This window comes from Amblyomma americanum, chromosome 1 (assembly GCF_052857255.1).
Source record: "Amblyomma americanum isolate KBUSLIRL-KWMA chromosome 1, ASM5285725v1, whole genome shotgun sequence".
NCBI classification, from domain to species: domain Eukaryota; kingdom Metazoa; phylum Arthropoda; class Arachnida; order Ixodida; family Ixodidae; genus Amblyomma; species Amblyomma americanum.
Window position 1 is genome coordinate 16,145,424 of NC_135497.1, and position 14,378 is coordinate 16,159,801.

The window sequence follows — 14,378 nt, forward strand, 5'->3', positions numbered from 1 at the left end:
GACTTACGATTGTGTCAGCATCATCACCAGCCTGACTACGCCCACTACTGGACAAAGGCCTCTCCCATATCTCTCCAATCAATCATGTGCTGTGTCAGCTGTGGAAACCCTATCCCCGCAAATTTCTTAATCTGATCCGCTCAAATAATTTTTTGCTGCCCCTGCTACGCTTCCCTTCGATTTGAATCTAATGTGTTACTTTTAAAGGACTATAGATACCTAATTTTCTAGCGTGTTTTCTGATTTCAAACGATGCGTTAGAGGTTAGAATACGTGGGCAGCCGCGTAGTTTTCGTCTGTAACAGCAAAATAATATATAACTGAATTTCATCTGACACCATATTTCGGTTTCATCAACCAAACGATAACTGCGACGTGTAGTTGATGTTTGGATGACGTTACGCACGAAAAAATTCAATATCGAAGCTGGTACGTAGTTTTAACTCACTACATCATTTAGACCAGCCTGCTTCAATAGCTAGAATTACATTAAACAACGTATCCACCGTTATATTGCTGTTTTTTTTTGTGTCTCACGTGACCTAGACATCAACTACGCATCACAGCCATCGTACGATTGATGAAACCGAAACTGCGTCAAAAAGAAATTCAAGTATAAATTATTTAGCGGTCATAGGCGAATACCACAGTGTGCTCTGTGCATACCAATGTCTAGAGGGTCGTTTGAAAGAAGGAAGCACGCAAGGAAAAATTTGGTGTCAATAGTCCTTTAAGGACCAGCCGTTATCTTGCCTTCACATTACATGCCCTGTCCAAGCCCATTTCTTCCTCTTGATTTCGACTAGCATGTCATTAACGTGCGTTTGTTCCCTCACCCGCTCTGCCCGCTTCCGGTCTCTTAACATTACACTTATCATTTTTCTTTCCATGGCTCGCTGCGTTGTCTTTAACTTAACCTGAACCAGTTTCGTTGGCCTCCACGTTTCTGCTCCATGGTGCAAAATATAAAACGGGGTGGAAAGGCACAAGGTTAAGGAACTTACAGCGTTTGAATGTTATTCAGGGGAGCGAATGATCCATTGGCCAGCGACTGGATGCTGTTGTCGTAAAGAGACCTGAAACATTAAAATATAAGCTTGATTAGTCACCCTCCACTGTTTATGCAGTGTCAGTGACAACAGTAGGCACTCGAAAGCAAGTCAGTGACAGGCATTACCACCGTGTGCAGCCATTAAAAGTTCAACAAAGTTTCCGAGTGGATGCACAAAGTATCTGCCCTTTTCCGAAAAAAAATCTGAGAACTCGGTACATCTCGGTCTATGACAACGGACCACAGCCAACAATATCCACACACTGACCACAGCCAACAGACGTCCCGTTGCGTGGCTTACCGCCGAAACAAGCGATACTCCGAAGAAATGCGCACAACAGCAGCAAGGATTCGCCCACATGACGTCACGTCAGCAATCGGACGTGAGCCACCGGAAAGATGGTACCCAGTCCGGGACAGAAAAGAGCTCTTAACAGACGGCATCGGGAGGCGGATAAATGCAGCTCAGGACGATGCAACACAGAGGATAGCCCAGCGTGCGTAAACTTTATCGCCTCTCATATCTGAAGGGGGAGAAAGAATGTATGCCTTGAAACTCAGCCTTCCTTTCTTGATTTTGGCGGAAAATTCAGCGCGGACGGACGGAGGGCACTGGAAGGGGGACAAAACAAGCGCTGTCTCGCAACTAAATTTTATTGTGAAGGAACGCAATATATACACACAGATAACTGGCGTAGGTGCGAAAGGCACGCAGTGCATAGATAGCATAAAGGGCAATATCAACTCCAACGTGCAATAAAAGACAAACCGAAGTACACTTGCGCCACAGATCAACAGGCGACACATCATGAGGCGTCTAAAAAATCCTCTCTTTTTCATACAACGTGATGGAAGCAGTGCTAACACGGGCACCTTTTTTCTCCCTGATAAAATACGCCTCTATAATCCTGATCGCGATGCCGGCACAACACAATGGTATCTTTGAAAACAACTTTGCACGTTTTTTTATTCTTCTTGGTGCATTCTACACAACTTTCAGCGATGCTTGAACGAACGGTGTCTGAAAAAAGGTTATGTTCCATGAGCCGAACGTTCAGGCAGCGCCCCGTTTGGCCAACATACACTTTTTTGCAGGAAAGCGGTACCTCATGCACGTCGCCGCAAACACAATTCAAGAACGGAGAGCGGTGACGCACTGCGCACACGAACGGGCTGACATTACGTAGCCGTTCTGCTTTAATTTTTGACATGGTACAAAGACGTGTCACTTTGAATGGTGCTGTGCACACGACGCCTACTTCAAACCTCCTCCCCACATTCCTAAGGTTGTGCGACATGCGGTGGACATAAGGAATTGCAAGTTTTCTTCTTTTTCCTTTGCTCTCCCTCCTTACCGCCCTTAGCGTTACTCGAACGATCAGCCTTTACCGTGGAAAGGAGCGTCTCACACGCCCTTGAAATAACCGAGTCTGGAAACCTTGCCGCTGCAAGCCTTTGTACTTGAAAGAACACACCTTCTGGGATGCAATGCACACAGGACTTCACAAGTGCGGAGCGCAAACACCAGAGAGCGATACTAATCTTAACCAACTTGGATTGTCCCGACGAAAAGTTCCAAATCTGCTTTTTGGACCTAGGTTTGTTCACCCAACACACATGCCCCTCCATATAAGTTATGAGTGCTGCATTTTATTTGCGACAGGCTCCTTCAAATGGGTGGCTAACATATCTTTCGGGAAACATAAACTTTCTCTAGAGCATAGGCCTCCATATATTGAGTCTAAAGTTTTGTTTTGGGTTCTTTTTATGTGATTGTGTGTTAAATTGAATGTACTGTATACGTTTTCTAAGGTTATGTTCATCCTATGTGTTTCTCAAGAACAAACACAAACATTAGAGGTTGGATACCTATGATATTTTACTGTAGATTTAGTGGGCTGCTTTAGGATGTCTGTTTAGTATTTCTTTTACTGTAGTTTGTAATCTGCATCTTGAAGTTAGCCACTTGGAATTAGCCAATGGGAATTGTCTGGTGCATAATAATTTTTTTAGCTAATCTTATCTGACAGCACCAGTTAGCCTGAAGTGTAGCGAAGAAGTTTTCAAGTCAACTCTGCATTGTTTTTCAAGATTTGCTATTGTATCGTTTTGATAACTTTTAGGTGCTGATTTCAAGTTAGTCCCCTATCTCTAATATCTGTCCAAAAATTATGGTTTAAAATGTTGTTTATTGTCCGCCATTTAAAAAAAAAAAATTGTAATCTACAGGTCTTTGTGACCTTTACTTTACCCAGGCTCTTCAATTTCTTTTCAATTGAATAAGCTTGACATGTTAAGCAGCCTTTTAATGCTGCTGGTGTTAATATTTCAGATATGTGTGTAGGTTAGTAACTGACATTTGTGATAATCCAGTGCTATTTGTAGCGGTGGTCTGTGTAATCCAGTATTTTCTAACATCCAATGGAATGAGTAAGTCGCATGCACAAGTTAAATTGCGAACAGTGTTTTGAGGACGTGCTAGTAACAATGTTCTGTAAAGTGCTTAAAACTGCAGTCTCGGAAAAAAAAATGTCTAACAAACTTACACAGCTGCCTTGCACTATGAAGGTAAAATCCAAGAACTATATTTTTGTTCGAAAATAAAACCACGGAGCACAAGCTATATGCAATATTTTTGTGTAATCCTTACGGCGAATCCCGGTTTTATCGACTTTGAGGACTAATAGACTGGATGAAAATAGTGCTCGAAAAATATTTTCAATACGCGAGTGGAGCACGGAATTCAAAATTTTCTTTAAGAAGGTCCATTATGGACTGCAAAAATAAGTGACAGTAATGAAGGGATTTTTAAGGATACAATATACAAATTCATTCCTTTTAAAAACTAAAGGCAGAGAGATGGCAAACATTATTTGTCCAATGTGGAGCTGCCCGCAAGTGGCTTGTGCACCATACAGGTTCTTTAACTTCAGGGATTCGGTTTTTGGACCACAGTGAAGAGATGGTATACTTTTACGAGAAGAAAAATGTGTTGCAGGAATTTGGCACGTAGATCCGTTACCACGGTCTTGTTTTCAGTTTCATTGCCTGTCGTCTCCCAAACTCTGCTTTTCTTGCCCAATGCGAACCACCCCGCCAAGATACTTTCGGCTAGAGCCAGAGCCATGGTTTGTGTATTTTTTACAGAAGTGCCGTATACACAGCGGAGTCAGATTAAAGACGTTTCCTTGCCGCCGCCGCTGGTCTCGTTTTGTATCCGCGATGTACGGCAGTACGCTGCGACGTGACTGCGACGTCGTGTGTAGCATGGCGCCACGATCGTGCAACGCAGGCATCCAGGAGGAGGTGAAGACAGCGGTCCGATGCACTTTGTATCCAGCGTTCTTGCCCTGTTCCTTACAGTACTACTTCGTAACGGCATGGACGGAACGGGTCTGGTTGTTATATCTCAACATTGAAGTTCGATTAGGCTTTGTTCATGATTACAAAGCGCATTCGAACCTGATTATTGTGATTAACGAACTAGCACCGTTCCGCCTATACAGTTAGCAGTTCTAGTAGCCTTGTAAGAAAGAGCAAAAATGCAATATAGAAAAACGGAGCGCTGTCATCACCTCCTCCTCCTAGATGCCGGCGTTGCGAAATATTGGCGCCTGCATACACACGACACCGCCGCCACCGCTCAGCGTATCGCCGCGGTTGAAACCTCCCATTACTGACCGGAAGTGCTTCGTATTTTTTGGTGTAAAAATCTACGCCAAATATACTCTCATTGTCAACCTCAAGTGCTTCGTATTTTTTGGTGTAAAAATCTACACCCAATCCGCTCCCTTCGCCAACCGTAAGTCCTCCGTATTTTTTGGTGTTGAAATCTACCCCAAGTCTAACGGAGTATATCGAACCTCAATTTGGGAGGACGCTAGAGGACAAGCCAAAAACACCCATCTGGGTTGATTTGTGTTTAGTGTGTAGACGTAACCAAGCGAAGGTTACGCGGTTGGTGGCTAAAATCAAGACAAGAGTAAATTTTACAAGTCATGGATAGGTGGCTTGAACCACCGCCCGATTTAAAGGGTTCGGCCTTATCCATCCGTCCGTCCGTCAGTCCGTCCATCCATCCATCCATCTATCTAAAGAAGCGACAATGCGGCTCAGCAAACAGAAGGTGCCGTAGTTGCGCTTTTTGCAGCGCTCGCAACGCAACGAGCGCTGCGAACACAAGCTTACTGATTTCTGCGTAGTAAAATTATCCACTGGCCAGGGCAGGCAAGGTGCCTAGCTTCACGGGCGCATTTGAAAAGCCCCTGAGTCGTCTGTTAGCTGAAGTATATGGAAAGGAAAAAATTACTAAAGTGCATGTAGTATTTCCCTTCATAGAAATGCTTGCAATACATTCGTATTTTTGTTTGCAATAAAAGCTGGCGCATCTGCCATCATCATCACTCGTTTTAGCCTTACGGTATCATGTTAGGAGAGAGACGGTACGCTAGAACGTCTTCTGGCGCGCGCAGCACCAACCGGAAAGTCCGGCGTCCGGTAACACGGTAACGTAAACACGGTAAGGATATGCTATAACTAGAGTTATAGCATATCGTTACCGTGTTTACGTTACCGTTTATCAGGCCCGACTAGCGACATCTGCGCATGCGCCGCCACTTACCGGTCCGCTAGCACTTTACGGAATCTCTTTTAGCGTTCCAGGGAGTTAGCGTTGGCTCGTAAAAAAACATGGCGGCGCACTGCATGGCCGCTTCGGACCGCCACCGCGTTCTTCGGTGCCATTTCTCGCTATAAATGAAGGCATTCGCTTTAAATTTGCAAACTCTCACTCATATGTTGAGGTTTGAGTAACAACTAGGCCATGTTTTTGAGATTATTTGCCAATTTTTGATCAGTTAAGCCTAACTATATGTCGTGTACATAGCCAAAAAGCAACTACACTGCAGCTTTTCAGTTTTGTGCCCGATTTAACATTTTTTTATATTTTCATGATTTTTTCCTCGAAAAAAAGACTGGTAATTCTCTTACTATATTCATCAGTAATTGCAGAAAATAAAAGCCTTCTCCGGCCCCGAGTTGGCGCACTCTAAATTACTGCCACTAGATGGCGCCATCATCATCAGTCGTCATCATCATCATCAGACATGGCTAGGTGGCTTGAGCCACCGCCCGATGTAAAGGGTTCAGCCGTATCCATCCATCCATCCATCCATCGTTTTAGCCTTACGGTAACTTGTTACGGGAGAGACGGTGCGCTAAAACGTCTTCTGGCGTGTGCCGCGCTAACCGGAAAGTCCGGCGTCCGGTAACACGGTAAACGGTAACGAAAACACAGTAACGATACGCTATAACTCTCTACTGTGTACTGTCTCGTCATACCGTAAAAGACGGAGTTTGAAGTGTCCCGCAATTTTTTTTTTACCCTGGTAGGTCTATATAGAGCTTTATCCCCACCGTACGGTAAACACGGTAACAACGGCAACTGCTACCTTACGGAAAATACGTCTAGGGAAGCCTGGTAACGGTAGCAACGGCAACGCATTACCGTATTTTCCATACAGATCTGGCTACACTAGGACTGTCTATTAACCCAGGTTACACAAATTTTTCCCGGCGGTTTTAAAAATGCTGTCATACAGTGGTAGCCATTTGATGCCCTTCATTTCAGGGCAGGCAGTGACCGCGGGTGCGGATCACAAGAGTGAATACTGTGCGATGTGAGCGCACGTTAAAGAACCTCAGGTAGTCGAAATTTCCGGAGCCCTTCACTACGGCGTCCCTCATAGCCTGAGAAGCTTTCTACGTTACACCCCCATAGAGAAGAGCGAAAGAACTGCCACATAAGAATGGCTCACTTGGCAGGTTCTCTCAGATCATGAATGGCAGTTAACCAATATCGCTCAAGAGAAAAGTGTACAACAGCTGTATCTCCCCGGTATTCACCTATGGGGCAGAAACATGCAGGCTAAGGAAAGGGTTGAACTTAAATTGAGGGCAACGCAGCCTTCTAAGGAAAAGAAAATAATAAGCGCAGCGTTCTGAGACAGGAAAACGGCAGAGTGGGTCAGGGACAAGCGAGGGTTAGTGACATCCTAGTCGAGATAAAGAGGAAGAAATGGGCTTGGGCAGGGCATGTGATGCGACGGCAAGATAACCGCTGGTCCTTAAGGGTAACAGACTAGATTCAAAGAGAAGGTAAACGTAGCAGGGGGATTGTGGAGGGCGCAGAAGGTTAGGTGGGCGGATGAGATAAAGAAGTTTGTGGGGATAAGGTGGCCGCAGCTGGCATAGAACATGGTTAACTGTAGTGATATGGGAGAGGCCTGCAGTGGACAGGCAGTCACGCTGATGATTTATGCCATATTTTTCCGTTCCATGTTCGTAAATGCTCATTTCTTACGAAAAAGCATATCGCCAGGCGAGTGTGCGTCGCTTGGAACCGACATGACACAACTTCCCATTCAGGAAGCATGAAATTTCTGCAGCTGTTAATGAATGTACTACACCTTGATGCTGGCGTTAGGATAAACCATGGCAAAGCCGAACTAGAATATCTAAGAATACCGATTATGCCAAAATTTTTCATCACGAAAAATAAATTTCATCAGCCCCATTGGCACTGCTTATGTCGGAAATATTTCTCGAAACATCGAAGTGCGGCCTCTGAAACACGATGCGCAAAGCAGAGAGAAGTGGCGCTGTTCATGCGCATGGAATCTCAATTCCGCAACCTCAGGCCTAGCAGTTCTATGCGCTGCCGCTCGTCACGGTGCGCAAGCCGTGCTGAAAGAAACTCGAGCTTCAGCACCGCAAGTCCCTGCGCGTGTGCCTAGGCCTGCCCAAACACTCGCAGTGCGCCGCAACGTTGGCCGAGGCAGGAGCGTGGCCACTTGAGCTCCAAGCAGCGCGCAGGGCATTGAATCACATCGACCGGCTTCACCGCGCACAGGACGGCGGCTCGCTGCTGCAGCGTATGCGCTCGCACCCGCGCTCACGAATGGGCGCGGCGCTGCTCGAGTATGAGCAATTGACACAAGGCCTACCCCCCTACGGCTCCTGCGCGCCCCGGCCTGCTGCCTCGGAGGTACAGCGAGAGATCGTCGGCATCGCGGGAAAGCGGAGCACACCTCTCTGTGCTGTGCAGCAGCTGGCCAGAGCCATGATTTGGGCCAGCATGAACTTTGGGACACAAACGAAGAGAGACACGTGGAACACGGAACACACTGCTGACTAACAACTTTAATGAAAAGGCGCGGAACAGTGGTAAAGGTGGAGAGAAGGATGGAGAGAAGGCAAAGGGCATGGCGAAAGAAGGCCGCACCAAAAGCAAATGTAACAACAATCCTTAGAACAGATGACGAAACAGCCGTTACCGGGAAAGCGAAATCACTGACCCCCCACAATCTTAGGCCGCGTTGCAAAACTGTGCGCACGTGATGGGAACCAAAGCATGATCGAGAATCAGTTCTAAGAGTAGTCACAGGAAAAGATGTAGGCCACATCAAAGACAGTGAAAGAGCAAAAGCCGCGTCATAAAAACAAAACACGAAACAACTGAAAGAATATATGAATGAAAAACCGCAAGAAATCACGCCAAAGCAAAGCTAGAAGTTTAACATGAAGGAGGACATGAGGCTGCGAAATCATGAAGAGCTCCTTCGCCTTCAGGTGAGACGACAGTTGAATAAAAACCAAAAAAAAACTAAAAAAAATGCCAACACTAACACGACTAAAACAGGGCTAAAAACCTAAAGTTGAATTAAAACCAAAATGCCAACAATAACACGACTAAAACAGGTCTAAAAACCTAAAACATGATGTGGGAGATAAAAACAAAAAGCACAAACACGGTGCCGAACAGGACGGGCGTATAATTTGGCCGGTTCATGGGACATGGCAAACATCATGGAGGAGCGTTTTTTCTTTGGTTGAAAGTGCAATTGACGGGGTGCTTACGCAGTCCTTCCCTGTCTTGTGGATGGCTACAGCTTCGATGATTTCCCTGGCCAGCCTATCTTTTTTTCTTCCAAGGATCGAGATGTTGTCGAGGTTGGCCGTGCATGGGTGCTTAGGCTGGCGGCAATGAAGAGCCAGGAAACCTGATGTGGCAGTTGCTCCTAATGAATTTGCGTGTTCTCTAGCTCTTTCATTGACGCACCTGCCTGTCTGTCCAATATAACATTTACCGCATGCGACAGGGAAATGATAAATTACACCTTCGTCGCAATCTGCGTATCTTGTCTGGTGGTTTACTGCGCACCTCATCCTTCGCTCTTCGTTGTTAACTTGGCGGCACATCTTGTATGCTTTGTTGGGTGCAGAGCAAACCACCTTGACAGCATGTTTTGCGGCGATCTTTTTGAGGTTGTGAGTAAAGCCGTGGACGTAGGGTGCAACAACGATGTTCTTGCTGGTCCACGTTTCTTCCCCCGTGGTTGCAGATTCCTTGCGAGGCAAGCGGTGAAGCAGCGCCTCGCTTACCGTGATCAGCATTTCTTGGGGGTAACCAGCTGCCCTTAATCTAGTGATCTGCTTCGAAAAGCTGGTGCCCATTTGGTGCGGGCATGATTTTTCAAGCGCTGACCTCAATGCCCCTTTCGCAATTGCCCTCTTGACGGTCTTAGAATGAGCTGACTCATGGGGAAGGAAACCTTTGTTGCTGCGAGGTTCATGGCGCCAGCACGCATGTCCTTCTTCGAGCAGAAGCCGGAGATCCAAAAACCTAATTTGGTTCCCCTCGGGGAGTTCATGGGTGAAAGTGAATTCGGGCATGCTTTCTTGAAATAAAGTTAGCATTCGTCCTACAAAGTTGCACTCGGAGGCTTCATGAGCACTTATTGAGCAAGAGATTAGAAAGTCATCCACGTACCGAAAGATTGTGGTCCCCGGATAGCCGCGTACGATGCTGTCGATTTTCCTATCACAAGATGCAAGGTAAAGTTCGGAAAGGTATAGTGCCACCTTCGATCCAATGCAGATACCGCTCTTCTGTACGTAGTGTTTTTGATTGTGGGCTACAACTGTCGAATCAAGGTACACCGTCAACAGTTCAAGGAAGGTGTCCGTTGAAATGCCGGCTGAATTTTGAAAGGAAACAGCACCGTCTTCTTCGATGGCGGATCGCAAAACCGACATGAGTTCGCGATGACGAATGGCATAGTACATTTCTTGGATGTCGATGGAAAAGCTGTACGATATCTGACTGCTTTTTTCTTTAAGAAAGGCGGTCAAGGCGAGCGAGTTTGGGATCCTGTAAGGATCATCGAGCCGCAGACGTTTCAGCTGCTTTGCCAGGAAATCAGATAGACTGATCTGCCAAGTGGCCCTCTCCGAAATTATGGCACGAAAAGGAACGCAGTCTTTGTGCGTTTTTGCAGTGAAAAAAACCGCAAGCTCTGCATTCTTTGTTCCTTTGATTTTCGCGCATAAACTGCTGAGGCCTTCCCTGTCTAGAATGGAGAGGGCTTTCCTTTTTGCTTCTTTGACCTTCTTGAGGTTTACAGGCCGAAAGTATTTTTCCATGTCTTCGATGGTCTTCACTTGGTATGTCCGGAGGTCAGAAACGACGAAACCTCCCTCTTTGTCAGAGATACAAAGCTTGAGGTTCTTACGGCGAAGTTCTAGTACCGTGGAACGGAATCCCACCTGAGGCATGACGTTGGCCTTTTCCCGGGAAATGCTGTCCAGGCTTTCGCTGATGATCCGTGGCGCTTCTTCCGTCGGAGCTTTTCCCGCAATGCGCCGAACAATTGCTACCTTGTTGACTCTGTCCAGCCGAGGCTAAACTGCGTATTTTGGGCCATTTTCCAATACCTGTCTTGACTTGGAAGTGAGTTGAACTTCCCCGAGGGTTACTACGGGGATCTTGCCTTGGTTGGGAGGAGTGTTCTTCGGTCTACCCTCCTTTAGGACAGGGATGTACCTTCTAGTCCATAGGAGCTCCGTTTAGTGCTTGGCTAGTGCTAAAAGGTGTTGAAAGGCGCTGAAGGATGTGGACTTGACACGCAGAAAATCATTCAGCAAGCGTACTTGCCGCCACATTTCCGATCTTGCTATCTTCGTGACCCTTTTGCCATGGCCAAGAGACGGGTTGATGAGGCCGAACAGCTGCCTGACGTCCTGTGTCCACAGCTTCTTCTTTATGCTGCGCGATAGCAGTCTTGCCCTGCAGGTGATGTCCGCAATCAAGAGCGTCAAAGTAGAAGGTGGGGCTTTAAGAAGAGAGAAGAAAAGAGGGGCGCCCAGCGAACAAGAAAGATACTGCAAAATGGCATTTTTCTGGGCCAGTTGGTATGAATCCATGATTTGGGCCAGCAAGTTCATGCTGGCCCAAATCATGGATTCATACCAACTGGCCCAGAAAAATGCCATATTGGCCAGAGCCGTCATACACGAGGAGCTCCAGGACTATCTCCTCGTGTACACCGACGGCTCAGTGGCCCGCAACAGCTGCTCCCTTGCTGCGGCGGCCACCATCCCCGCCCTGCAACTGCACAGCCAGCAACACGCTGCCTTCCTGGGCTCCTCCACCACGGCGGAGTTGGTGGGGATCCGGCTCAGGCTGGACCTGCTGCTCACCCTCGGCCCTCCGCCGCCCAGGAGTGCTCTGCTGTGCGACTCCCGCGCCGCCCACAGCCGCCTGCAATCTAACGGCCGCGGTACCCCACTATTGCGGGAAATTCGCTCGCGCATCGAGCGCCTCGCGCAGAGAGGTTGTGCCGTGCGTGCACAGTGGGTGCCCGGTCGCTGCGGCATCGCCGGCAACGAAGAAGCTGACGACCTCGCGACCGCTGCACACCAACTACCTGCCAGCGATCTGCCCCTTGCGCTGGAGGACGTGCGTGCGGCCATCCACGACCATCTCCGAAAGCAGCACCCCGACCCACGCATCGCGGGAGGTGAGCGCATCGACAGTGTCACCGGCTGTCGCGCACTTACAAGGTCACAACGTGCAATGATCCTCCGCGCGCGCATTGGCTGCGTGTGGCCCGGGGAACGACGGGTGCGTCACGGAATCGCGACGAGTGATGTGTGTGACGGATGCGGTGCAGTGGAAACACTAGAACACCTGCTCCTTCGCTGTGCCGCGTTCGCCGATACTCGTCGCGATATGCTCGCGGCCTATAGGGCGCAAGGCATACTACCAGACTCCATCAAGACACTATTGTGGCCGCAGGGCAGTGCGCGCACTCGTGAGCGAACTTTGGTGAGCCTCTGTGCATTCCTCGAACACACGGGCTTGACGTCCCGTCTGTTCTCCGTCAGGTAGTTACACGCAGTGACCGAACGCTCCGCGAGTTCTACCTTGAACGATTAATAACTGGACGCCCCACTCCAGTTGTAACCATCACAGTGCTGTGCGCGTGTGTGATTTAATTCCTCTAAAATGAACTAATCACGCGCACAACCTGGACACATTTCTTATTGTGTAAATAGTTTGTACATATTACTTCTTCCCCTATCCTCTCTTCCTGTCCCCTCACCTCTTTCATTTCATTTCTCCATTCTGCCTGCTATCCTTTATTTCCGCTGCCCCAGCTCAGGTGCAATAGTATCGATGGCAGATGCCGGGGCTAGCAATAATCTTTTCCTTCCTTTTTACTATTATTTTTAATAAAACCACTACCACCACCACCTAGCAGTTGAACGCAGCAGAACGCTGTATCAAGGAGAACGCCGGCCAGCATTCCGCTATTTCGAAATTTAACATTTCCACCTCTGTGACGAAAAAAAATTGCAGGGGACACATTAGCTCCGCCTTAAGGGTATGACGCGATAGCGTAATGGGTAAATTTCCACATATAAAGAAGGTCATTCTTTGCATTCATATATACGTTCATATATACCTGGGAGTCGCGTACCCCTCCTGGCGCAGTGGTGCAGCAGTTAAGCAATGCGCCACCACCCTGCTATGGCAGGTGCTGCCACCGGTGGGCCTTGTGCGACACATGCCTTGTGCGACACAGGAATGAACAATCATTAACTGCCACGGTGGGCAGTTTGCTCACATTACGGTGGGCAGGTCGTGATGCCGCCGCACGGCCACGTAGCCTATGGGGCCCACCTGCCTCTCGGGTTGCTCTCTGGGGACAATTCTCGTGATTTTTTGCCGTCGTCGTTGCTCTCAACGGAGAAGACGTGGTGTCTCTCGGTGCATCTGATCGACCCGCTGAGTAGCAAAACTGCGACCAATCGCAACCTCATCAAAGTATTGAACACGTACAAGGGAGACGGCTGCAGGCTCCTGGAAGACCTGAAGGCGAAGTACCTAAAGACAGCGAAAGGCCAGTACCCGGTGCCAGAGAGGTACGAAGGACACGACAATGAAGAGCTGGACAGGTCGTTTACCATGACGGAACTGTGGACAGCGATAGATGACAGTAAGAAGAGAAGTGCACCCGGCAGGGACGCCATAACTTACAAACTTCTCGGTAACATAAGCGGTACCGTGGCCCGCGGCCTCCTAGAGCACATTAACGAAGCCTGGGAGAGCTCACGGTTGCCGAAGGAATGGAAGGACGCCGAGGTCCGCTTCATTCCAAAGCCCGGCAAGGCCCTCACGATAGACAACATGCGGCCCATCTCCCTCACGTCCTGCGTGGGGAAGGTGGTGGACCGCATGGTCCTTCGCCGGCTGCAGAAGCACCTCGAAGAAACGGATCAGATGCCGGATACGATGTAAAGCTTCAGGCAACATCTCGGCACTCAAGACGTATTGATCCAACTCCACGAACTGGTCCTCAAGCCCGCAACGAGGCACGCGCCGCGCGGGATACTCGCCCTCGACCTGAACGGAGCGTTTGACAACGCGTCCCACGCGAGCGTGTTGCAGAGTCTGAACAAGACTAGCTGTGGCCGAAAGACATTCGGCTACATAAAAGATTTTCTGTAAAACCGAACCGCGACCATCAGGATAGGGGAGGAGAAGTCGGACCCTGTCGAACTCGGTGATAGGGCACCCCTCAGGGATCGGTCTTGTCGCCCCTGCTCTTCAATCTGGCCCTCCTCCCGCTGCCCGATCTACTAAAGCAAATCGAAGGCGTGGACCACGCGTTCTACGCCGACGATATTATGGTGTGGACGACCCGAGCCGGTTCCGATCCCTGGACGGAGGAAGCCTTGCAGCGGGCGGCAACGACCGTGCACGAGTACGCCAAGTAGTGCGGACTGAGCTGCGCTCCCAGAAATCAGAGCTGCTCATGGTCCAACCGGGAAAATCCAACAAGGAGCTGCCGCCGAACGTGACCATCACCGTCGACGGAACGGTCATCGAACCAACACAGCAGATTGGGATTCTTGGCCTACTACTTAAGAGCGACGGGAAGGCACTTGCCGCCGTCACAAAGATCAAAACTACAACCGAACA

General features: G+C 48.6%; 1 protein-coding gene across 1 annotated transcript in view; it reads right to left on the reverse strand.

Annotated features, from left to right (window-relative positions):
* Positions 1-14,378, reverse strand: part of sli (slit guidance ligand) — a 408,240-nt gene that overhangs the window by 181,597 nt on the left and 212,265 nt on the right. Inside the window, exon 14 of the mRNA XM_077643187.1 lies at positions 1,005-1,076. Within this exon, the coding sequence (XP_077499313.1) occupies positions 1,005-1,076 (72 nt within the window). The remainder of the gene's footprint in view (positions 1-1,004; positions 1,077-14,378) is intronic.